At 35.4% G+C, this 26652-nt stretch overlaps 1 protein-coding gene across 1 annotated transcript in view; it reads right to left on the bottom strand.

Annotated features, from left to right (window-relative positions):
* The window catches only part of LOC149933243 (neural cell adhesion molecule 2-like), a 233692-nt gene that overhangs the window by 46722 nt on the left and 160318 nt on the right, over positions 1-26652 (bottom strand). Inside the window, exon 3 of the mRNA XM_090156505.1 lies at positions 936-1046. Within this exon, the coding sequence (XP_090012631.1) occupies positions 936-1046 (111 nt within the window). The remainder of the gene's footprint in view (positions 1-935; positions 1047-26652) is intronic.

Raw genomic sequence — 26652 nt, forward strand, 5'->3', positions numbered from 1 at the left:
CATATTAAATCGTATAATAGTCGCGAATAATATAAATAAATAATCAGTTAATCTTTTTTTTTTATGATTAATTGAAATTTTAGAGATTAATTTATCCGTTGCCCCGAGCTCTAGGGTTAGTTGAGCAGTATGCCTTTTTTTTTTCATTTTCCTACGATGAGTGAAAAGAGCTCCAGAGAACTTCAAAGGGTGGCCTACTAGCCCCTGGAAGTAGGCTGCAACCAGCTCCTAACCAAACAGCAGGGACTTTAAATACTGTTAAGTTTCTTTTTTTTTCCGCTGGTTACCTCGATTTGCTTACAAATTGCTTTTTTACTAATCACACGAACACAAACCTTAACTTATAATTATAATATTCTTTATTGTTGCAACGATCAAAATTTTATTAAAAAAGCGAAAACGGTCTAATTAAATGATAGGACTTTGACCAAACCAGTAGAATTGTTGATTAAAACTACAACTGTCTAATTTTAACTCCTCCGCCAGCTAAACTGAAAACACCGACGCGTTTGACGTCAAGACATCAAAAAACATTATCATCGAGATGGTTTTTTTTTATGAGCATCGGATGCCCATCGTGACGTTAAATTGGAAACGCTAAAAATCGTACAGTTACAAAACGTTGGCATCGATTACTCATCGATGTTTTGGATGAGCGTTACTGAACGTACCCCAGGATTATCAAATTTCCAGTTTTGTTAAAATTTTGCGGTCCATAGCCAAATTTTAGAAACGCGTTTGTAAATTTTGGCGAGTACTAAAGCTATTTGAAAACGGTGTAATTATACGCAACAAACATATTAACTTATTAACCTTGAACTAAATACAAATAACGTAACCACACCATACAAACTATCACAGATGACCAACAAGTCATTCCCCTCAATGAAATTGAACAATTATATTCGACAACAACGAATAATACAATATCTTACCACCTTTGGTGTCGCAAACTAGCAGCAACTTCTGATTTTCCGTGTAAGGTCCTATTACTCCTTGTACTATTTCTCCAAATTGGTTTTTGATTATCGGCTCCCTAGGTGGCACTGGCGAAGTTCCACATATTCAATTGGCACCATAAATAAATAATATAAAAAACAGAGAATGTTAGTTTCTCGAAGTGAACAAAAGTTAAAACTTGGAAAAGGGAAGCCCGTTTGAATGTAAAACTAGAATTAATTGAGTTATCTGGGAGTTAAGAGTGACTCTCGAGCGAGATGCGGAAAGAGGAGCACAGCCATTCGTGCAATTTAACAAGGCTAATAAAGGAAAAGCTAATTTACTGGGTCAATCTAGCCTGTATTTTTCGACTTCTTTTCGCGAAAGTCCCCGTATCAAAAATCGATTTCTAGACGCCAGAGCAACGACCAAGAAGCGTTCGAAGAAATGTTTATGTCGTCTCAATCTTCAATTAACTTGAGAGGTCAAGAACTCGAAATGTGTATAAGAAAACGACTGTCTTTCCCGGGGCCTTTTTCTTTTATATTTCTTCACCTATGTTTCGCTTTTACGAGAACTTGCGAAAAAATCCTAATAGGTAATTAGGATAATTGCATTTTTTATTGATATTTTGTACGATGATATAATTATGGGTCGGGAAATTTCTAGAACAAACCGCGGTCGGCCATCTTATCTCTTATTTATTTAACATAACCACGGCTTTGTCTACCGTAATTAGGACAGTCGGTAAGCGCGTGGCCGATGAAATATTCTTATAGATCCCGCAGTTTGATTTTGAAGGCCTAATGAGTATTTTGGGCCGTATCTGCCGCCGTACGCGTTCCTAGATGGCGCGCCGTAATTCGGTAATTTAGATCTCTCGACGCGCAACATGCAGTATACCACCACCGGAAACCGTTATCGTCTATCCAGGGCATTATTCGGAGGAGCTGTGCTTGGATGATTAGCGTATTAAACATGCCGCTGGCCAATTGAAACCCGTTCCCAGAGCGGCGCCCGCTATCAGCTCCAACAGAAGCATCATATCACACGGGTTGCTTCCTAGCTCCCTTCAAATATAGATTTACGCGTAGACAATGCGCGCCCTAAAGATACCTTCTCCCTCTCACACCTTGTCTCTTCGTATACACTCGCTAAGGATTTGCTATTTCCGATTCTTGAATATTCAATTATTATTGTTCCAAGAACGCGTGAAATCGGGAGTTGCGAACTCCAACTACGAACAACCAACTTAAAATAACGTAGCGTTGTGAAAAATCAAAAATTTCAACAAAAATTACTTTTTAAGAATTTTTAATGTTTTTAACTTTTTATCGATATAAAATGTCTAAAAACAATAAACATACTACAAAACATTAATAGTGTTATATTATTAATCAGTTTAATCTAGTCTAGAGGTTTAGTTTTACTTTCAGATTCGAAAAAATGAGGCGAAAATGCCGCTTTATTTAAGTTTGCAAACAAAATAGGCGAAAACTATTCGCTAGTTTTGGAGTAATTTTTTAGGAAATAGCGAGCAACTTCAAAATACAGTTTGGCTGTTATAGTATGGAAGAAGTTGGTAGTTTGGGGTAAAACGTGTACTCTTTTCGTCCCAAAGCGAGCGAATAGTTTTGGCCTTCTATTAGACTAATCATGGAATGAAAACTTTTTTATTTTTTTCGAAAAAATACTGTAAATTTTCCGGAAAAAAAGTACTCGGTCATTTTCCGGAAAATTTTCCAACTATCAACACTAAAATAACGGTTTACAATCTAATAATTTTTCGATACATGCACACGCGAATCGTCTTAATATTAAAACCATCGTAAACACGTATGGCAGATGCGTCACTGAATATTGATACCAAACGTCAAACTATAAAAATTCAATTAAATTTCCTTTATAAATAGAAGCTGGTAGAAATCGTGACATTTAAAACCCACCCACTCAAAGTCGACGGTCGTCTTCAACCGCGTTCCATCGATTTTCCTTAAAGGAAGCGTTTTCCGCGCGCGTGGAACGAGCGGCTGAATAAAGTTTGATCTCCTTTTTCCGTCAGCGCCGAACTGGAGCTTCGGCTAACATTGTTCTCTGGCTCCACTTTTATACTCAATTTACCGGTATTATGCTTCGAAAGCGGCGTGGACCACCACAAAGCCTAGATGACGCGAACAGACGCAGTTTGGTGGAAAACGAATTCCGCCGCTAAAAAGCTTTCACGCGCCTAGCTCTCTCTCTATTCTCATAACTGGATGGAGTTTGACGGAGACCCCGACTGAGCAGGTAAGTTACGAGGGCTGATTTTTAGTTCACCCGCTCGTGTCGCTCGTCTTCAGCCTTACTCGTCGCTACGGATCGTCTTGTCAGCGCTGTCGAACCACGTCAGACTACGCGCGGGAAGGCGTCGAAGGGTGGTCCAGTTAGGTCGTCCGTGAGCTCCGAGGCTAACGTAACGCCGGTGCGGGGGTAGGTCTAAATTTCCCTTCGGCGTGTCGACAGGTGTCACGTTTAATTTAGGAAAGTAGCGAGGGAGGGCGTTGATGTCGCTGTGACCGACGCGCCCCCTTTCCACTGGGAATCAAATTACCGGAGAAAACCCGCTATATTGCATGACGAACCCATCTCCTCCGCGTATACTTTTTATTTTTTCTCTCGCGGGTCTCTCGGTTACGAGGATGGCTGCTTTGAAGGGAAGAGGGCGCCACGAGCCTTCGCTACGATCTCTCGTTCGTTCTTTCTACACGCGTATATTGGCGAAGGACAAGCGGCCCATTTCAGACGGCGAAGAAATTAGGATCTAGTTAGGTAGGGCGCGTAAAAACAAGCCGAGAGGCATTAATCCACGACAAAATGCTCGGTTTTGTCACGCAGCGCCGCTAAAACAACCCGGCCTTAACGAAAGTTTCTTAATTTAGGAAACCCTTTTTTCTATTTGTTTGTTTTCGGCGTGCATTCGCCAAGGTTGGGCTTATTTCCCGCATTCGCCTTTAGGGCTATTTTCCCTCGTAGGATAAAGGGTAGGATTTAGAAAGGGGCTAAAAAATACGTAGTCTAGGGCTGGTTATTTTTTCGGGGACGTTTTCTAATTAGAAAGCCTTAAGCGTGGGCCCAATTTTTAGGCGCAAACCCCTTTTTCCTTTGGAATATTTTTAGCGGTTGACTGATTTTTTGCTTTACCTCCCACTCGAGTTATTGAAGTAGAATATAACTGGTAAGCCCTACGTGTTTTCACCAGTTTCATTTGAAGGGCCTGTCTTCTCTCTTCAGGGTTTAAATTTTTCTCACAGTTTTATATAAAATATGAAAATTTCGTTGTAAATTCTAAACAACAATATAAACTCTCGGAGAATTCGGATAAAATTATTTTCCGTTAAAGGGAGTATTACCTTTTCAGGAATTTAGGGCAATACATAATTCCATCCCATCATTTTTCTAACAGTGGTTTTTGAGGAAATATCCCACTAAAAGTATCCAGGTTTGGTTGTGCTTTAATTTATCTTATCTACTTGAACGCCTTTCGTGAATCTAAAACCACGTACCTCATTATTAAGAAATTATATTTGTATAAATATCCAAACTATATTGAAAATCATTAATTTATAGTTCGGATAGTGTTGTTTATGTGTTACATAAGGGCACATTTAAAAAATTAACACTAAATATGCAACAATAAAGGTTTCAAGTGAGAAAACCTCTTCAGGGCGGGCACGCTTCCTCTAATATTTGGAGTAAAAATAATGATATTGATTTTTTTCAAAGATTTTGCGGTTTTTTTGCTATTACTGACGTTGATTTTACTTACATTGGACGTTTAGATTTCAAGTGCTCAATTGCATTTAAATTCCAATTTAAAGGGAATCATCTAGTAAAATCTAAATATAATTTTTTCAATTCATTTCACAAACATTTCGCTATTCCATAATTAAGCACTAAGAATATGCATTAGCGCCAAAAGTGCTAGAAAAATGAAGCACAGTATGTTAGGTTATATTCCCATCAAATATTTTCCAGTGGATTGAATTAAAATATAATTACAGCCTTCAAGCGAGAAACGATTCAAGGAAAAGGAGATAAATCATAAATGATGTTGAATATCACCAGGAGTAAATGTATTTTTGATATCACTCACGTGTGTTTTATAAGTAAATTCATTAGGTTGTTTCTCGTTACGTCATTATCTGTATAAATTAATAGTTATTTATATGCAAAACATAACTGTAGTAGTTAGTCATAATCACCATGATTACCAAATTTATCCTATTATAGTGTTATAGTATAGAGTTATAGCTAATAATATTGATATTAGTGTTATAGCACGTAATATTGCTATTAGCGTTATAGCATATAATATTGTTATTATTGTTACAGAATATAATATTGTTATTAGTGTTATAGCAAATAATATTGTTATTAGTGTTATAGCATATAATATTGTTGTTAATGTTATAGCATATAATTGTGTTATTAGTATTATAGCATATAATTGTGTTATTAGTATTATACCATATAATTGTGTTATTAGTATTATAGCATATAATTGTGTTATTAGTATTATAGCATATAATTGTGTTATTAGTATTATAGCATATAATTGTGTTATTAGTATTATAGCATATAATTGTGTTATTAGTATTATAGCATATAATTGTGTTATTAGTATTATAGCATATAATTGTGTTATTAGTATTATAGCATATAATTGTGTTATTAGTATTAAAGCATATAATTGTGTTATTAGTATTATAGCATATAATTGTGTTATTAGTATTATAGCATATAATTGTGTTATTAGTATTAAAGCAAATAATTGTGTTATTAGTATTATAGCATATAATTGTGTTATTAGTATTATAGCATATAATTGTGTTATTAGTATTAAAGCAAATAATTGTGTTATTAGTATTATAGCATATAATTGTGTTATTAGTATTATAGCATATAATTGTGTTATTAGTATTATAGCATATAATTGTGTTATTAGTATTAAAGCATATAATTGTGTTATTAGTATTATAGCATATAATTGTGTTATTAGTATTACAGCATATAATTGTGTTATTAGTATTATAGCATATAACATTGTTATTAGTGTTTTAGTATAAAATATATTTGAAATATTCTATTTGCATTCTATGGAAAATATGCCTTGAAAAAGTTCGGAAAATCTCTATTGCCGACTTTATACGCGCGAGAGAATGAATGAATATTTTAGTAGTTCTTTATAATTTTATACAAATTCCTTTTAAATCGGGAAAGAGGAATCCATTAGCTGTATCCGCGAGCGGATTTAACAAAAAGCCAAATATTTGTTCAAGGGAAAAGTCGTCTACCAGGGGAGTGAAACAAAAGTGAGGCGACTGTCAAATCAACCGTTGTCAGTACGCGTTCACTTTCAAACCGACGTTTATTAAAGAGGTCAAGCAAGCAAAATACGCGAAGTAAAACCCCAAACAACTCCTATTGAATTTAAATCTATTCAGACTAGCAAAAATGATGCAATGACTTCACAACTCAGCTAGTCTGTGGTATAAGTAAATGAGAGGTATTGAAAAGGGTAGAAATATTGAATCATTTTCAATAGGCCTTTCCATAAATTCGCTACGACTGCCGAACTTGTTCTTGAAATAGTGCAGTCAAACCTAAGGACGAATTCATTAACTCTTTTTAGTGGGAGATCTGGGAAAGCATTGTAGAAGTGAGAAAAAACATTTAACAAGAACGGCACGTTAATTTACAGAAAGGTCTATTGTTCAAGTTTTCTGATATCTGTCAAACGCGATACATAATTATATTTTAGATAATTTATTAATAACCAAATTATAACAAACTAAACATTATATAATATGCTTTAATCTGGCAAATTAATATTGTAATTATATGAATATGAAAACTTTTGAATAATGTAGCTTTGTAACGAAGTATTTACCATTCATCTATATAGACTATAGAAATGAATATAATTTATAAAGCTAAAAATATTTTAAATATTATTCAATCATATTTATCTAATTTTGGAAATGAACTATTGGATGGATCTTATCACAATTTGTATCCAATACGTATTTTGATAAATCAGCGAAAACCTGTAAAGGTAGGTGTTTAAAGAAAATATAAAAATTAGTTTATAAGGAAAATAATTTATACTTGTGCAAAATAAAAAAATAAATGTTTTTAAAGTATTTGCATCTCTTTTTCAATGTCACAATTCGCTACTTTTCGTGACAATTTTAACAACATATTCTTTAATAATATATTCGTATTCTGGGGATAATAAAAACCATTATATTATTATTAACTCATAAATTTTATAAGTTAAATGAGAATATCTTTAGGCACTTGGCTGTGGATAATCCGCTATGTGAGATGAACCTAATTACGGCCTAATATATAGTCTTATACGGGATAAGAGAAAAAAACACAGAAGGAAAACTTCGCAACGACAAACACCAGAGGTTGTTGGAGTTTTTTTCTAATATTTTTTTTTATTTTTAATCTTCCTAATGGGGCACGGAAACCGCAAAAACCCAACCTTAGAGATTAACTTTACATGTGGGCGGCTATACGGAGAGAAAAAGGAGCTAGGTCAGTGTTATATTTATTCTTTGCTTTTCAATGGAACGACACGCGAAATGCTGGTTAAAGCGTCTACTCTAAGTAATATTTCAAAACGTAAGCCTTGTTAGGGACCCGTTCTACCGTAAAAATATCATTAACAAAAAAACGAATTAGATGAGCAAGTCTAGTTTACTAATTGATTATCTTTTATTATATTTAATAAGTTAAAAAAAGTTATCCTGGCCTAATTTAATTAATTAACATTACCGAATATGACCTAATTATAAATTTGGGGCGATGTTAAGCAATATTTTGCTTTTTTTAAAAATTAACTTACGTTTTGGTTTTAAATAAATATTGCGCGATGTTCATAATATGAAATAATAATAATAATAATCAGCTAGGCTAATACCCAAGGCACCACCTTAGGCCTAAGTCATCGAGCGACTTTTAAAGCCATTAATTCAGGTGGCCGGGTTACAATGCATGCCACGCGAGCCAACAGCTCCCTACACTAACTATTACCGTTAACCTCAACAAGTTTTTATGGAAGGAGAATCCGAAGAGCTCGGGGGAAAACCCTTTAAACCAGTGGGGAATGAACTTGCAAACTCAACGCGGAAGGAGTTGTTACGAGTATTCACCCAGTGGCACAAGCTGGGATCAAACCCGGTTCCTCTTGCTGCGAGTCTAAAGTGCTAACCACTCCGCCACCCCAGCTGAACAAACCCCAAGCTGAAAGTTGAAGCTCTGGATTGTGATTGAAACGTCTACAAAGCGCTGTAGAAACCTAGATTGTCCCGTTTGTAACGTCATACGGTTAACCTCTCTATTTTTAATATTTTAAAGTACAAACACCTACTCATAGTGGCAACCTGAGGCTGTTCAGGTACCATACTATACCTGCTTTGAGATTCACGTTAATTTGATTCTCTGATGGCTTTGCATTCTCATTAAACCATACTTGCAACTTGCTCATGTACACTTTAAGTTTACAAATATCCTACAGAATATGCATCTAACCGAGTGCTGATGGCATGGAATGCTGAACTATGAACTTTATAGCTTATTTGATCCTAATGAACAGGCGTGTGGCTGTAGAGAGATAGGCGCTTCAATAAAAGACGTAATCTTTTTACCTACTCCCCTAAGTGGTGAAAAGGGGATCGCTGAATTAAATATTTCCGGTTGGTCGATTACCAGACTCGCCTGGCTAGCTAACGAAGCCAATTACAATCTTTTCTCAAGCCAAACCAATTAGTAACTAAAGGAAATTTTTTCTTTAATTATAATTTCTCAAAATGGTCATCGTTGACCCAAACATAGATATATGAAATAGCATAGATACCTTACGCTGGACAAGCGCCCGAGGGAAGACCACGCAAGAGACAGCTAACAGAAGACCCATATTTTCTGGATGCGCTACGTAACAGTGCCATCTATCGGTGTCAAAAATTAGTATTTGGAAAAAAAAACGTGGTGGGTTAGGCCTAATAATGTTGAATGCCCTAGAGTAACGTGGAGTTGAAGTGGAAAGATGGCGCTATAACGTAGCTCATACAGAAAATACGCGTTGTCTGCTAGTTGTCGCTTCCGTATCAGTCCCTCGTAGAATTATTGATCTATACTATTTCATATATCTATGGACGCAAAACAATCCTGGTTAGGCTTAACTCATATTTTTCGAATCGACGCAAAAAAATCTAAGCCTAACTCATTTTGTTTTCGCGTTCATCATTGCGGCGTTTTTGTCTTTTGAAAACTAGCCTTTACAAGGACCATATAATGAATAGTTTGCACGTCCACGGACCATGTTCTATGCATTTATTCTTCCTAACGAATCACTGAATGAGCTTAATTATTGCAGTGCACATTGTAGTCATAATGTTTTCAAAACACTGCCGCTTTATCTTAGCCAAAAAATAATTCAAATCACTATACGTAAACTAAGACGTCCTCAATCATAACGTCGGCTGCTTAAGCCTTTCAATGACACAAAAAATTTATCCGGGTCATTTAATTTGCCATGAAAATGTCACTGTAACCACAAAATGTTTTTTCTCCAAATTTTGTGATATGATGGAATATATTTTGATGGTTCCTAAAAAGCTAAATATGAAAAACACTCCTCGACAAATCGCATTCTAAACAGTTTAAGCTTTGAAATCGAGGAATAATGTCCTCAATAACCGTACCCGCGCCAGGCCAAAATAAAAAGGTTAGCTGGAATAAAAAAATCGAATCAGTTTTGTTTCAACAGTCGAAAGCTTTTAAAGCTATCAAAATGTTCTTTAATATTTCTACTATTTGTCAGCGTAAAATTGTGAACGCGTGCAATTTCGGTAAATGGTTTTGAAAATCGACTTGTGTAAAATTGAGGGGGGGATGCACGAGGCTTAATCCGAGCCTCGCACGAGGGGGGCAAATCGAAGTAGACGGGGTGGGCGAACCCGGAGGAAGATAAAAAAATCTGAGTATGAATCTCCAATGATTTATCTTTTCGCAGTGGGCTGAGTGTAAAGGGCCACAGAGCGCGAGGCTTGTCAAAAAATGTCTCCATTATCTAGGCAGATTTGAATCGGCCATTCCTTTTCTGCCCGCGTCCCCGCGATTTCCGATCGATTAGGACAGAAATCCCGATACCTCCTTTTTATTTGGCCCTCTCCCCTCCCCCCACAATTTTATCCCCCCCCCCCGAGACGCGTTTTTTACCTGTTCCACTCTCTCGAACCTACGTAGCTATCCTTTTTGCCCCCTTTGCGTTTTTGTCATTATTTCAAATAAAGGTACGGGCACCATTTTTATAAAATGTCTTTACGCTTGCCCAACTTGTTGAAATGTTGCCCTGGAATAGTTCAGCCAATGCCTAAGAATGAGTTCATAAACTCTTTAGTGGGAGCGAGAACGGATCCACAGCTGAAGCGGGGAGGCAACATTTCAACAAGATGGTTAAGGTTATTTTATACAAAGAACTATTACTTTAAGTCGGAAAAATCGGGAAAATTACTAAGGCTTTTTTTCCGGAAAATTTACCGTATTTTACCGAAAAAAGGGGAATAAAAAGGTTATCATTTCATGTTTAGCCTAATATTGAACGATTTCAAAATTACGTTTTTGCGCTTGACAGTACCTTTACATTGTGAGGCTTATTTATCTGATTTTATAACCTAACATGGCGGCGTATTTTCACGTGCAAAATGTATTTTAAGATACACCAAATGTACCCCTCCCCTGTTGAAAAATGCTGGCAGATCTATGCATAGAAAATCCTCAGCTTTGGCAGTATAAAGAGATACCATAGACAGACCAGTCGCAGCAGCACAAACTCTATAATCGGCTATGAATTATCATTTATTGAAAGGACTATTGCTATGTAGATAAAGTGTATACTACGGTACAAATGTAACGGCTTTACAGCGGCGATTTCATTTCTGCTCTACCTAAGCGCCATTTTGGTTTATTTCATCGCGTATGGTACATTCCAATCACTTTCCCTAAGCCTTGGCGTAATTGAACTTTTTAGCGTACCTTTCCTTGAAGTAAGGTCGAAGACTGTTATCCAACTGAAATTACTAGGCCCATGTGACCATGTCTCGCTGAAAACTATATATGACTGATATCCCAGTCGCACCGGTATATAAATATTGACCCAATGTAGAACCAACCAAAATGGCTGCCAAAATACTCTTAAGTTGTTTTTTAGGCCTCAATATGTTACGAAGTATTTCTCAAATTACATCTGTAAAAACCCTATCTGTTAATATGGTCTTACTCTTAATATTACATTTATAACTAGATTCCAAATTAACATACCTCGGAGAAAATCATGGACACATCCTTGTTCTACTTCCGCTTTCTATTGCCGTACCGCGCATTTGAGAAAAGGTGCCATACATATACAGGGTGTTTCAAAATGTTATGCAAACATTTTAAGAAGTTGTGGGGGGTGAGTTGAGAAGTATACCTGTTTTTTCCCCATTTTCCTACGGGGAGTTAAAATAGCGCCAGAGAGTTTCCAAGTTTGGCATAATAGCCCCTGGAAGTAGACTGCAAAGAGCGCAAGACCAAGCAGCAGGGACTTTAAATACTGTTTAAGTTACTTTTTTACGCTGGTTACCTCGATTTGTTTCCAAAGTCCTTTACCTATCAGACCACGGACTGTAAATTTTAGCTCTATGCCTGGTACAAATGACCTTGACGGACTCTCTCTCTCTATTTCGAAGTGATTGATGCACGGGGAAACCAAAATTCTACAGGGGAAGGCAACGCTTTACTCGTCCTCTAAAATTTACAGTCCGTGGTTCGCGTTTCCCTGCGGCATACATACATACATATTTATTTTCCTTTTGATTTTACAAACCCCTTTTGAAACAGCGGGGAAACCATTTAAATATGGATTCACAGGAGTTGATCCAAAAATAAAATTTCAGAAATAATTATACACAGAGGTAATGTAGACATATTATAAAACACTAAATATTAATAAATTAATATATATACACAAATATACATGGTACTTAAATTCTCCAACTCCCTCCCGCAGGCCACGAGCAGAAACTTTAAATTTGAAATCTACAGTCTTTTAAGCCTGAGACCACCCCAACGCAGTCATCGGACTTGTTCAGCTCGGCGACAAAAACATAATTAATCCGATAGGTTGTTGCAGCCTACTTCCAGGGGATAGTAGGCCACACTTTGAAGCTCTCTGGCGCTCTTTTCACTCATCGTAGGAAAATGGGGAAAAACAGGCATACTTCTCAACTCACCCCCTACAACTCCTTCAAATTTTTGCATAACCTTTCGAAACACCCTGTATATTTCTGATAATAATAATAATAATACGGGAGTGCAAATTCCATTAAAATTTTCTTATAGCAAAATGTTATTATGGCCTTGAACTGCTGTCAAGGCAAAGCCACAAAAGCCAGGAAAAATAACTTAAAATTCAGACATTTTGGAAAATTCAATAGAGTCATCAGGTGGTGATTGCCGGTAAAAAGATAACAATGCAAACTTTCTACTGTCTAGCTGAAAGTCGAATCGTGACCCGATTGCATTGCTTAACAAAGGTTAATTGACAGTAGATAAAAAGCTACGGATTAAGTTTCCGCTATTATTCTTGACGGCTTGAGCTCACGTTATTTTTATTTTTATTTCTGTCCAAACTCGGAGGATTAATAGACCTTCATGTAAGTTGGAACTTGCTAAATTAAAAGGGAAAAAGAACAATGCGCTCTTGTTCATCGTAGGAAAATGGGAAAAAAACGGGCATACTTCTCAACTCAACCCTCACAACTCCTTAAAATTTTTGCATAACCTTTTGAAACACCCTGTATACGTCGAAGAAAATGGAATAAATACTACTTGCAGTAATGATCTTCTGCTATTAGAGACGTGGCAAAGGGCATTCCCATTTTAAAAGCCCAACGGAAATGATTTTTCAAATTGTCGGCTTTTCGGTCGCACGTGACTCTTATTATAGCTTGCGTGTCTTGTTTCTCTATTTTGGTAGTTCCGGTACGAAAATATTCGTCAGCGTACAGATGGGGGGAGTACAGCTTGGGGGGGGGGGTTGGGCAGTTTAATCACGCGCGTCATACTACGGGGGGGGGGGGGGGCGTAGGCGGGGCCGAAAGATGAGAGGTCGGTTGTTTCTGACGGACCTTAAATACAAGTTGTTTTTATATCAAACAGTTTGGGAATTAATATACCCTCATATTCGTCTCTTATAAATGGTAGATGGGTGTATCTAAGTGGTGTATTTATATAAGAGCGTAACAAAAGTACCTTTGTTGTAACTCAAACACATGTTTCACATTTTGATGATTGTTACATAGATAAAGTTTGTTTTTCTTATGAGTGGAAATTCCCTTTTTATCAATAATGTCCTTAGGGAGTGTTTTTTTATTTAATACGCCTATTCTCATTTGCCGAAGGGGGAATATTCGGAGCGGTATTTTTTTAATGCCAACTTAACAGAATAGATGGCAGCGGAGGTCCGGTTCGGGGCACTAAAATAAATGAACTAATCAAAATTCAAATTAATTTGTCTATTTTAAAATCTTACATATTTCGCGACTTTTTTTGTTTGACTTAAAGGCCGTCTCTTTTTCGAAATTTCTGGGTGGAGCTTAATTGAGAAATAAGCCATTACCGCCATCTGTGGCTCAACAATACTACTAAATTTATAACAGTTATTTTAATTATATTATTTAATATAATATAATATATTTCAATAATATTGAATATTTTATATATATTTATAATTAGAAATTATAATAGTAATCCATTTAAAGGGGAACGGTCAAGCTTTAACCAGTTAGATAGCCCTATAGGCTGTTTTAATAATTGAAAAACTATCCATTTGTAATTCTTCTATTTAGATTTAAACCAGAGTATATTATAGCAGTGGACAATAAAAAAATTACTATTTATATTTCATATTAATTATTTTAATATTTAGTGTGTTCTAGGGATGTTAATTTTCCGGAAAAATAAAATGCGGAAAATTTTCCAGAAAAGTTTCCGGAAAATTTTTCGAATTGCGGAAAATTTTCCGCAAATCGGAAAAATAAAAATTGGAAACATAAATTACCTTTTAAGGGTTTTTAATGTTTTTAACTTTTTATCGTTATAAAATGTCTAATATCAGTAAAACATACTACAAAACATTAATAGCGTTACATGGTTAATCAGTTTAAACTAGTCTAGAGGTTTAGTTTTATTTTCAGATTCGAAAAAATGAGGCGAAAATACCGCTTTATTTCAATTTGCAAACAATATATTAGACTAATCATGGAATGAAAACGTTTTTTTTATTTTTTTCGGAAAAATACGGAAAATTTTCCGGAAAAAAGGCCTCGGTCATTTTCCGCGGAAAATTTTCCGACTTACAACACTAGTGTGTTCTATTAATGTAATTTTTTATTATTCAACATAATTAACAAATAATTGTTATTTATATTAAAAAATTTAACATGGAAATTATTTAATATAATATACTAATTATAATAGGCATATTTGAAATTATAAAATGGCCTTTATAGTTCCCTTAAAGGCCGACTACATAAATCTTCGGTTTACTCTGTCTTTCACTGGAATTAGGCTGACTGCATGGCACACGTGTATAGCAGTAAGCCTACTTCCAGTGAAAGACAGAGTAAACCGAAGATTTCTGTAGTCGGCCTTTAAATCAAAAGAGGGGTCACGAAATGTTTAGTGGGTGAGGACTTAAACATAAGTAGTAGATCACGCCACCGCGTTCCATTGCTACGTTTCTTTATTCCCATTTGCTTCGATCTTTACTTACGTTCGAGGTTTCGCGTTGTAATCTTCGTTTGCATTTTTTAAATCACGTAAAACTAAACTAAATTTTTTATTGTACAAAGAAAATTATCTTTTATGTGTTGTACGTTGTTCTCTTAATATCCCTGTTGTCTGTATAAAGGTTTAGAAAATTAATTAATTAATAAATAAATTACTGCTTGGTGAACTAAAAGGCAAAAGATATTCGAAAATTTTAAATAAATATCTTATTAGCATATTGCCCAATTGGTGGAGAAGGATCGAAAAGTGCGAAAATGGATGTGGAATTTAAATCAATATATCAATAAATCAATAAATAATGAACTCTCTTTAATCATTGGCAAGTTTGTTTTCCAAGAATAAACATTCCGTGTCCAGGGTGAAGTCACCCACAAGGCGTACTCCTTTTGGACGTGAATTATATAAATCATTTAAATTTATATTCTACGCCGATAATTATTTTTTTTTGTTAAAATGTAAATGTGTAGTTGAGTATAATTATTTGAAAGCGTTTAGGAATTCTTTATTTTCGGAAAACATTCTGATATACTCCGTGAATGGAAATAAATGAAATCTAATATATAAAGATGAGTGTTTATATATATATATATATATATATATATATATATATATATATATATTGGAATCTACAGTTTTAAACTTAGGTCGACCACATTTAGTATACTATCTCATGATACCCTGACTGTGGTTTTTCGCCGGTTACGGTTGACAAAACAGCTTTAATTAATTGAATTAATTTAATAATTAGGTATATCCGCTACATACAAGATACTACACTTTTGTCTTAGTCAAAAGACCGAATTTCTGAATTATTTAGGCATACACACGAAAAAACCTTAAATTATTGCAATTTGTTTTAAAAGCATTCTTCTATAGACACTAGGCCGTATAATAAAAGGCAAATTATTATGTAGTCAACGTATAAATGGTTAATATTGCCATTAACCAGTTGGTTATATTGGGTACGGTGCCATACGTTGAGACATTTGTTGCAGTGTTCTATTTTCGAGTTCCAAATGTCGGATTTTCGACACTAATCCATTAACCCTGACTTAAAGCATAGTAATATCTCCCCGGGAAATATCGGGTACCCCAGTTACGCTTCAAAATAATTTTAATTAACTGAAATAATTTATTAATTAGGTATATCCACTATGTATATTGATCATAGCCAAAAGAATAAGTTTTTAAATTTGGAATTTCGTCACTGGTGCTTTTTCCTTGGTTATTAAATATCGGGTACCCCAGCTAGTATTAATCAACGTATAGTGCCAAGTAATATAAAATAATTTAATAGAAAAACATAAATTAATTACTTGACTATTAGCTCGTATTATATTTATTTACATTTCTTTCCTTGACTATGTAAAACCGTTTTTGTCGTATTTTATAATATTAATTTAAAATACCATGTTTATATATGACATTTCTTCCTTTTGGGACAAACTCAGCCAGCATTCCCTAGCGTATGGTAAAATACGCTAGGGATGTCACGGTCGGTTTAAATAGATGTTTTAAACAAACAGTGAAGCTAAACCAGGTAAGGCCGTGAATATTTCCGAATGTTGGTACGAGCGAAAGTCGATTGTACGTCGTTGCCACCGAAAAAGGTGTCGCCTGAATTCCCCATTTCTATATCTTCTTTAGATCGAATTTATGACGTCGTGTTTACAGAAAGCTATAAATAGGTTTAGCGAAAAGGGACGGATGACGGTATACAGGGGCTTTGACCCCCGCCGTCACCGCATCCCCCCTCGGTCCCGCGCCAGTACTAAGTCGTATTCCATAGTCGATTTAAAATGCACCCTTTCCTAAGCCTTGGCCCCGAAATATTGGGGATGCTTTATGCAAATCTCAAAAGAACGCGCGGGGGGCTAAATATACAGCTTTATATATGTATAAAAAAGGTAAAATTCGTGGCGGGAGAGCGGGAAAACGCGTCAACACCCTTTATTTGAGGTCTGCTACCGATGCGGCCTTTTAAACTTTTAAAACGATTCTCTATATATTTGATTCGCGCGGTAGGCCATACATTTAGCGTCACCCACTACTCCTCCGCTCAGAGCGGTTTTATTTTGGCTTTATGTGGGAATCGAGCCACATACACGCGAATTGGCTGGAAAGAGTACGAACTTATTAGCATACTCTCTCACTCGGTTTTCCTTTTATTAGAAAATAGAGACCCTTTCAAAGCGAGGCTAAACATTAAGGGGGGGGGCTAGCGGAGGAAAGCTGAGATTGGGAATTAAATTGAAATAAGGTATTAGGACTTTCTCCCTCCCGCAACTCCTCCCGGGCGCAGCATCCCAGATCGTTCGTACGAGAGCGTATGATGTATTAGGAGGAGGAGGAGGATGGGGATGCGCGCTCTTTTTCTTTTATCCGAAATCCGAGGCACACCTTGCTTGTTCAATCCCTCTCTGCTGCCCGCTCCCTGAAAAGGGAAAAAGGATGTAGGCTCTTTTCTTCGCCCTCAAAAGAATTCCCGACGTATTGGGGGAGGGGGGGCTTACCGGCAAATCTACATGGCGCGAATCAAAGCCCGCTAGTTATAATACACTCAGTCTCGCCATCTCTCGGTGGTCTTCGTACGGTCGATATAAACTCTCTCTCTCTGCAATCCCTACTCTCTATAGCGCGGAGTAGAGACTGTCTAAATATATACGGGGCATTCGTATTTCATTTCAAACCCCAAAGTTTCATCTCATTTTACGCCTGAAGTTTCATCTTTCATCTTTGAAGGTATCTTCGAGCTATAGGACACGCGTTTCTGCCCCCGATTGCGGGTTTAATAAATAGGAATTGAGAATCAGTTGGCTTTTGTTAAAGGCGCGCCGAATCACGGCCCAATGTCGTTCTTGTAGTCCTCCGTACAAGACCTATCGTTAAGCGCAAACCCAAGGCAATTGTCGCTTTGAAATTTACGAAATAGAGCGTCTTCAAAATGTTATTGGGGTTAATTTTAAGGGTTCTTAAACTACAAGAGTGCAAACGAAAAAGGGACGTCGTTATCCTTTTCCAACGAAATTAATATCATTTTAGTCAAGGACGAAATACATTTTTAACTTCGAACACTGATTAGTTTAACTAGTAATATTTTTTAGTTAATTTAACTAATGCTTTAATTTTTAATCAGGCAAATTTAACAAATTAAAACGTAGCTTGGTCCCGTCTGAAAATAAGTATCCAAATTTAAGTGTAATTAGAATCTAACTAGGTTTTAGTTTATGAAAAATAGTCATCAAATTGATAGATGGGAAACGGAGGTTTCGCATTTGACAATCTAAATTTCAGCCCAAGCTTTGCGTTCACGATATTATATTTCCATGGTAACCTTTTCAATAGAGTGTTGTCGTCTGAAACCCTGCGACGTCACCATTGTAATTTGCCTATTGATAAAAAACGGTAACAGTCAAAATCGTATCAGACGACAACACTCTATAGCGCAAGGATTATAAGAATTTTATATTTATATTTTCAGCGTAATTATGTTCTACGGGAAAACAAGATCTCATTGAATTTTTCCGATGGAAATGTTTTACAAAGCCATACTTATGAGCAGGAATCCATACCTCTACTTGGAATACATATCCTACCGTATCGCGTATGGTAAGATCACTCTGACGGCTTTGGCCCCGCTTACGAAGTTAAAAATCTCCTTTGCACGGGCTCCCCTCTAATGTTGTTGTTTGTTAAGTTAACATAGTAACGTCAAAAAAGCGTCAGCCAAATCTAGACGAAAATCTGCCGCGATAAGCATTCCAAGTAGAGGTATGGATTCTTGTTATGAGTGATTATGTTACGTATGATCGTATAGAACGATCCATTCTTAATGGTGAAATGTGAATAGCTACATTTAACCACTTAATTTTGTTATTAAACGTTTAAAATACCCAAATATAAATTTTCGTAGCTTTCCGTTTCATAGCTAATTAGAAATAATTAGTAGAATGCCAAAACAATTGGTATTTTAGCGTGGTGATTGACGTCATTGACTACACGTTATTTCTCATTGGCCGCTATCAGTAGCGGCGCTAAGGGTGGGCTGAAGTGGGCTTTAGCCCCCCTGAATTTCTGAAAGGGGCCACATATTTATAATTAAGAAGCCCCATATTTGAATTTATGAATTTTCTTTGTCTCTAGAAATTTGTTTTATTGCCAAGAAAAAATTTTCTGGAAAAAATCAATTTGTTTACTCAATAAGATAGTAGACCATAAACAGATAGATTCGGGAGGAAGGGAGCGGAAATTGGGAGAAAGTTGAATGGACAATAGAAAGAAAAGAAAGGGAATTTAGGGAAATACCCCGGGCGTGCACGTGTCCCCTCCAGGTCGGATACAAGGTCATAGGGGGTCCAGTAAACGCGACGAGAGCCGCACCAAGAAAACGACCTTGCTCTTCTCGCTTCCTGGAAAATTTATAAGGGGTCACTCCATGGTTGTAAGGGCCACAAAATTCTTAGGGGCCACAAAATAATTAGCCCACCCGTGAAAAAACCTTAGCGCCGCTACTGGCCGCTATCCCCAACATAGAGGTTAGACTTGGATACAAAATTTAGATGCTACTGATTCCGTGGCCGAATCCGAAAAATCTCCTTTAGAACCATGAGATTCTACTACAGAATTTTGTAATAATAATAATAATAAACCCCTTTGTACACTGAGAAAAAAAATCTTGTTAAATTTACAGGAAACTCTTGGACTCCGGTGAAGCCAAGAGGGTCCCGTAAATTTTACAAGTTATGATGTTATCTGATAATCCAAATTCGTAGGTGTAAATTTTACTGAAAATATACTTGTCAATTTAACAAGACCTTGCTTGTATTTTTAATTTTAAATCCTGTTAATATAACAATCTAGATAATGTCAAATATACAGGTTGGCGGTAAAATTTATCTAATACCATTTATTAAAATTTCAACTATCTTGAAGTAGTTTTTACAAGAGGATCAGTAATACTAATGTGAACAGAAACTATTTTTTACGGTTCCCCATGTAAAATGTACATTATGCATTATGGTTAAATTTACACGGTAAAACTATATTAATGACATTTACGCTTTATAAAATAGGTCTTGCGAAACTATTTAAATTATCGTTGAAAATGTCAATTTTACTGACAATATATTTGTCGATTTAACAAGAACTTGCTTGTATTTTTAATTTTAAATCCTGTTAATATAACAATCTAGATAATGTAAAATATACTGGTAGGCGGTATAATTTATCAAATACCATATATTTTAATTTAAAACTATATTCAAGTACTTTTTACGAGAGGACCGGTACAACTAATGTTGAAAGAAAATAATTTTCGTTTCCTCGCTTAAAATTTACACCGATATATTTTATTAATAACATTTGGGCTTATCTAGCCAGGGTACCCGGTATTTCTCGGGGAGTCAAGCCTGTAATTAATTCCCGAGGACATACGCCTATTACAGGTAAGGCCAGGTTTTCAAAGGGAAATATTTGAATTACCGGGAAACTACACGGACACGAAATCTAAAGAAAAGCGACAGTTACGAACAGAACGCTGGTATAACTCTCTCTACGCATGGCAGCGTTCCCTATATAACCAACTGATTAATGACAATTTTAACCAATTATACGTTGATTAGATAATAATTTGTCTATTATTATACGGCTTAGTATCTGTAAAAGAAGGCTTTTAAAAAATTGCTATAATTTAAACGCCAAAGAATGAACAAACTCGGTCTTTTGACTAAGACCAAAGTGTAGGATCTTTTATATATAATGCTATCCCAGTTACATAAACAAGAATAATCTGTAATAATATGCATTACAGAACTTATGTATAATAAAAATGTAAGTTGTATAATTTAGTCTTTTGCTGTGTTAACTTACTAACCATACTGATGTAAACATTACTAGTAATTAATTGTAAAAATACAAATGCTCATTTTTTATTTACAGTTAGTAAAAGTTAAAAACCAATTACCACAGCTTGTTTTAAAAAGTAAGGGATGGACTTGTAAAAACCACAATAATGTAGAGTAAAATATATAATATCAAAGGGTATGTAGCCTATATTTGACATTATTGATTACTGTTTAAACTATTTTTTTCCTCAGTGTATTATATTTTGTCGATTTAACAAGAACTTGCTTGTACTTTTAAATATAAACCCATCTATATAATGTAAAATATACAGGTTGGCGGTAAAATTTATCAAATACCATTTATTAAAATTTTAAATTATCTTGAAGTAATTTTTACAAGAGGATCAGTAAAAATAATGTTGAAAGAAAATATTTTTTACGTTTCCTCGCGTAAAATTTTCACTGAAATTTTATATCATAAGGTTTTCTGAAAATTTTATAAAGAAGTACAAAACGTATTTTTTAAATCAAGTCTGAAAACCCCTATTTGAGAAAAACCAGTTTTAAGTTCGAAATCTAGCATAATATAATAATTAAAATTAATTAAAATAAAGTGAAAATATATATTAAAAATTTTGTATCAAGTCACCTTACTTTGAAAACCCTCGAGGATTCTTATTTTGAAATGTTTTCAAAAGTTACGTATCTCGACTTACTTGACTCTTGCTCTTACACAATATTATTTATTTAAACCGATTTTAAGCAGATAAACAAATTAAATTTAAATGGTTATATTTAAGTATATTTTATCTTAATTAGAATTAAGATAAAATATACCTCAATATAACCATTTAAATTTAATTAGTTTATTTGCTTGAAATAGGTTTAAATAAATAATATTGTGCAATAATATAAACAAGCCAATGTGTTTTTATTAAAAAAATAATATATTCTTATTATCACTATTTTAATAATAATATGAATATTAAAAAATGCTTAATACCATGAAACTACACGCAATTTAAGGTCTACAGACCGTGGCGTAACGAAAAAAATTGCCCCCCCCCCCCCCAAGATATCAAGATATTATATTTTTAATTCTGTGTATCATTATGTCTATTTTCATTCTAAACATATGATTTACTTCCTGTTTATTTTGATGATTTTTGGTCTAAAACTTGCGGATTCATTGTAATGTTAATTCCTCCCTGTTACAAAAGGAATTTGTTTCTTAAATATTCATTCATTCATTCATTCATTCAGGGCCCTTTTATTTGTTATGAAACATTTGCAGCCCCTTCCCCTCGAGCCTATTCAAAGCGTTTTCAATCGTTTAGATTTGCACCCCCCCCCCCCTTGGCCTACTTCGGTGGGCCCTTAAAACGAAAGGGCCTCCTATTTGTCATGGGCTATACTTTAATATCTAAATAATGCTAGCCCAGTTACAAAAACAAGAATTAGTCGTTGAAAAAACAGTAATAATCTGTAATAATATATTACAGATCTTATGTAAAATCAAAATGAAAGTTGTAAGATTTAGTCTTTGGTTGTGTTAACTTACTAACCATGCCCATGTAAAAATTACTAGTAATTACATGAAAAAAATACGAATGCTCATTTTTTATTTACAGTTAGTAAAAGTTAAAAACCAATTACAACTGCTTGTTTTAAGATGTAAGGGATGGACTTGTAAAAACCACAGTAATGTGGAGTAAACTATATAATACGAAAGGATTTGTATATTTTACATTATTGATTACTGTTGAAACTACTTTTTTTTCTCTCAGTGTAATAATCCGCTAGGCGAGTACTTACATTGTTTTAAAAACACGGGATCAAGCTTATTCTTTAGAGTGCACGCTAAATTGGCATCGCCATAACTACCAAGAATATTACAAGAATGATCTTGGTAGGATATAGTGGGAATAATGTAATCTACTAGATGTAGTGGGAAAAATTCTGATAAAAACCGTAGTCAATAACGTCACAAACTAGACGCGGTAAAATTATCGTTCAGAATAAAATCCGCAGCGGGGCGCTACACGTAAATTTCATTTTAATATGAAATAAACTTAACGACGGTATTTCATCAAGTGAGTAACATTTTCGGGAAGCCCATGATAAAATGAACAAGAAAAATATAAAGTAGTTAAGTTTCAATTCCGAAAATCTATATGCAATTTACTCATTAAGTTAAAAAAATGAATACAATTTAACCCGCGTAATTATATATACTAGGCATAATGTCAAGTACACGAAGTCCCTTAGCACTCTCGCAGCGCCATCTACCGACCATTGACGAGATCGGCACGTGACCGTCGCCATTGCCGCTCGAGGCATCCGTCGGTTACGCTGACAAGCGCGGGCTGAGACGCGATGGCGGCTTCCAAGGAGAAGCGTTTCAAAGTGTACGTGGCCGATGTAATAGGGAATTGAAAGGGCCGAAACTCGCCGCTACGTTGATGGAATAATCATATCCTACGCCGAATACATATCAGAAGGGCTGCTGGCCGCTATCTGCCGCGAATTACAGGGGTTGAAGAATTTAATTAAAGCCGAACTGCTTTGTAGCGAACGGGGTACTACGTTCATCTGTCATCTGATCGATTACTCGCGAAGGGTTCGATAACCCCAAATCTCCCATTCGATTGGTCATTTCGAAACTGGACAGGCGAATCTCCCTTAGCGGCCCCGCTCCAAACAAACACTTCTTACGCGGCGGGGATACAATTTGACCTTATTTCGCGAAGACGTCAATTTGAGCCATAAATTTCCGGCCGTTACGATGCCAGATTATTGAAGTACGACTAATATATAACGCTGACAAGCAGAAACATTGACGGTAAAAATACTTCAATAAAGCGTCAAGTTAACGAGTACATTCTGAAATGTTCCCGTCTTGGAATTTCGTATGGCAAATACAAATTTCGTTTTATTTATGAATAAAATTATCATCTATTTAATTTTAGTAGTAAAATAGTAAAACTTGTCTCTAAAATCCCTTTCAATTTCCATTTTAATCTGATAGGATGAAACTATAAGTCTACAAAATTGTTTTAAAAATATGACACGTCCTATTATTCGTGTACAAAGTTTTATTGAGAGTTTTTACGACCCAAACTCAAAAGCAGGCTTCGTTGCCGTTTTTTTATCCTCTGGCTCACACGTAGCCTTTGATAGCGCCTCGCTAGGGGGCGATTTATACCTCTGATGACGTCACTCGGCGAATAGCTCAAGGTAAAATATTTATCCAAAGAGGCATACTTATGGCGCAATATTATTACACTTATGACAAAACTAGGGATGCACCGATGTATCGGCCTATTTTTCTAATATCGATATCGGCCAACGTATAGGCTTAAGCGAATCCGATACCGGTATTAGAAAATATTTTCAGAAAAACATTTAAAAATAAATTTTTTTTCGATAAACTCACTAATTACATTTGATATTTTATTTGATTGGCCGCGCCACGTACGCCAGACTTCAGAAGCTAGATCATACTTTTTTTTAGACAGGGGGTTACGAGTTTAAACAAATAAAAAACAACGATATTCGATTTGTGATAGAAAATATGCATCGCGTAAAATGAAATGAAACATATTCACGTTTTTCATAAAAAAAATAAATGGTTTTTCTTGAAAAATTAGACTAAAATGTGATGACAGTGTACTGAACCTTCTTTTACAATGATTTTATCATATACACTACTGTTATGATAGATAACTTTGTTAATATCGGCCGATATTATTGACCACGAATAGCCGATATACCGGCTGTACCCATATCGGTACCTCCCTAAACAAAACCTAACAATGCGTAAGTAAAGCTTAAGTCTGCGATGGAGAATCATCAACAATTGTTTCCATGGAAACCAATAACTATATTGGAAAGGATTTCAATCCCCCAAAGGGAAAGCGCTGGATCGCGATAATCACCTCCGCCAGTGAGGAAAGAAAATTAAAATACACATTCCTACAATTTTAAAACGCAATTTAACGCATTTCGCTGGTGTAGAAGAACTTCCGGAAGAAGAGCCAGCTCCAGCGTACAACGATATTAAAGTCGGCGATTTGATTACCGGTACTTGCACACCCCCACTGCGTCTCATAAGAGAGAGAGAGAGTGCCAAAGAAAAGGATATTAGATATGCATATACGGCACTATAGACGAGCGTGGAAGAGTATTGGATCGAAAGAAAAAAAGGTGGCCTCCGCGTAGATGTTGGAAGCCTCAACGCTGCTCCCAGCAACGACCGGACAGCGCCACTGAAAGTGAGGGATCGGGTACGGCGTTCGCCGCTTTCATCCCTAAGGAATCTCCGGTGGACAGTCATTCGAGAGGAAAGGCCTGAAAAAATCCGCGGCAACTTCACCGCTTTCTTCTTGATTTTGCCCCTTTTTTCTGGCTTCTCTGGGGCTCGCGCGGCCGATGCTGATGGAACAAGGGAAAATCCTCGGTATAATTTCCTCGCAGACATACGCGAAAACTCCCGCTTTGGCGGCCCCGAAGGCTGCTTAAAATGAGAAAGGCTCGATATAGCCTCCCCCTCTCTCCATCCGATGCGCTTCTTTTAATATTCGCTCTCTTTTCTTTTGGCGTTTTTGTTCCGGAAATGCTAATGCGCCAGCGCTGTTATGTTGGAAGGTTTTTATTTATAACGGGTAACACGAAACGTGTTTTCATGCCAGCGCCATCTAGGGTTTTTTTTTCTTCCACGGGCCACTCGGAGCGTGACCGCTTTCAAGGTTTTATACTTTTAAGCTAGAGCCCTAAGGCTGATATTTACCAACGTGAAATTGAGAGAGTTGGATAAGTAGACGAGTTTTGGTTTTTCTAAACAACAACTTTTGGACGTTATTTGCGTTTGTTTGCTAACTGGGATACTAAACTTTAGTTTCTGGTTGCAGTTTTTTTCCATGAATCCTATAATATTATTTATTTATTATTTTGATATAATCTATATTTTTAGGCGGTATTTAAACATGCTTTCTAATTAAATTTTATTTAAAATTTTGGTAAGTTTTGGGTAACGGAGGTTCTGAAGAAAAATGTCGAGATACGATTAAACAATCGTAGAGGACATTTCACTACAGGGTAAAATGTCACTAGTTTCCCACGTTAAATGCCAAATAATGGTTGATCATGACGTATAGAAGAGGAAGACTTATTGAAAATTCGAACTGAATTTTTCAATTGATTAAGTGGCCCTTTAAGAGATTTACGTTTAGGGGTATTAGCTAGGAGTACAAAGCATTTGGTTACAACAAATAATTCTATCGAATATCAAATCCAATATATAATTCTATCGAATATCAAATCGATTATGTAATTCGATCAAATATCAAATCGATTATGTAATTCGATCAAATATCAAATTGATTATGTAATTTGATCAAATATCAAATTAATCGATTATGTAATTCGATCAAATATCAAATTAATCGAGTATGTAATTCGATCAAATATCAAATTAATCGATTATGTAATTCGACCAAATATCAAATTAATCGATTACGTAATTCGATCAAATATCAAATTAATCGATTATGTAATTCGATCAAATATCAAATCGATTATGTAATTCGATCAAATATCAAGCCGATTATGTAATTCGATCAAATATCAAGCCGATTATGTAATTCGATCAAATATCAAATCGATTATGTAATTCGATCAAATATCAAATCGATTATGTAATTCGATCAAATATCAAATCGATTATGTAATTCGATCAAATATCAAATCGAATATTCTATTTCTCGAATCGAAAAAGTTTAGAAAGTTCACGAATATTCGTTTCCCTTAATCAGATTATTCGAAAAATGGGCTAAATCATATTTCATATTTTAAAATATTTTTCAACTAACCATTAATTACTTTGGGGTCTGGCGCTGTAATATTAGTTATTACTAAAACATGATTCTTTACAAATGATTTTGGAGACTAGCATTAAGAGGTTTGTATCTCCCAAGGAACAGATATC

Source organism: Leiobunum rupestre, chromosome 8 (genome assembly GCF_980474605.1).
Source record: "Leiobunum rupestre chromosome 8, qqLeiRupe1.1.hap1, whole genome shotgun sequence".
NCBI classification, from domain to species: Eukaryota; Metazoa; Arthropoda; class Arachnida; order Opiliones; family Sclerosomatidae; genus Leiobunum; species Leiobunum rupestre.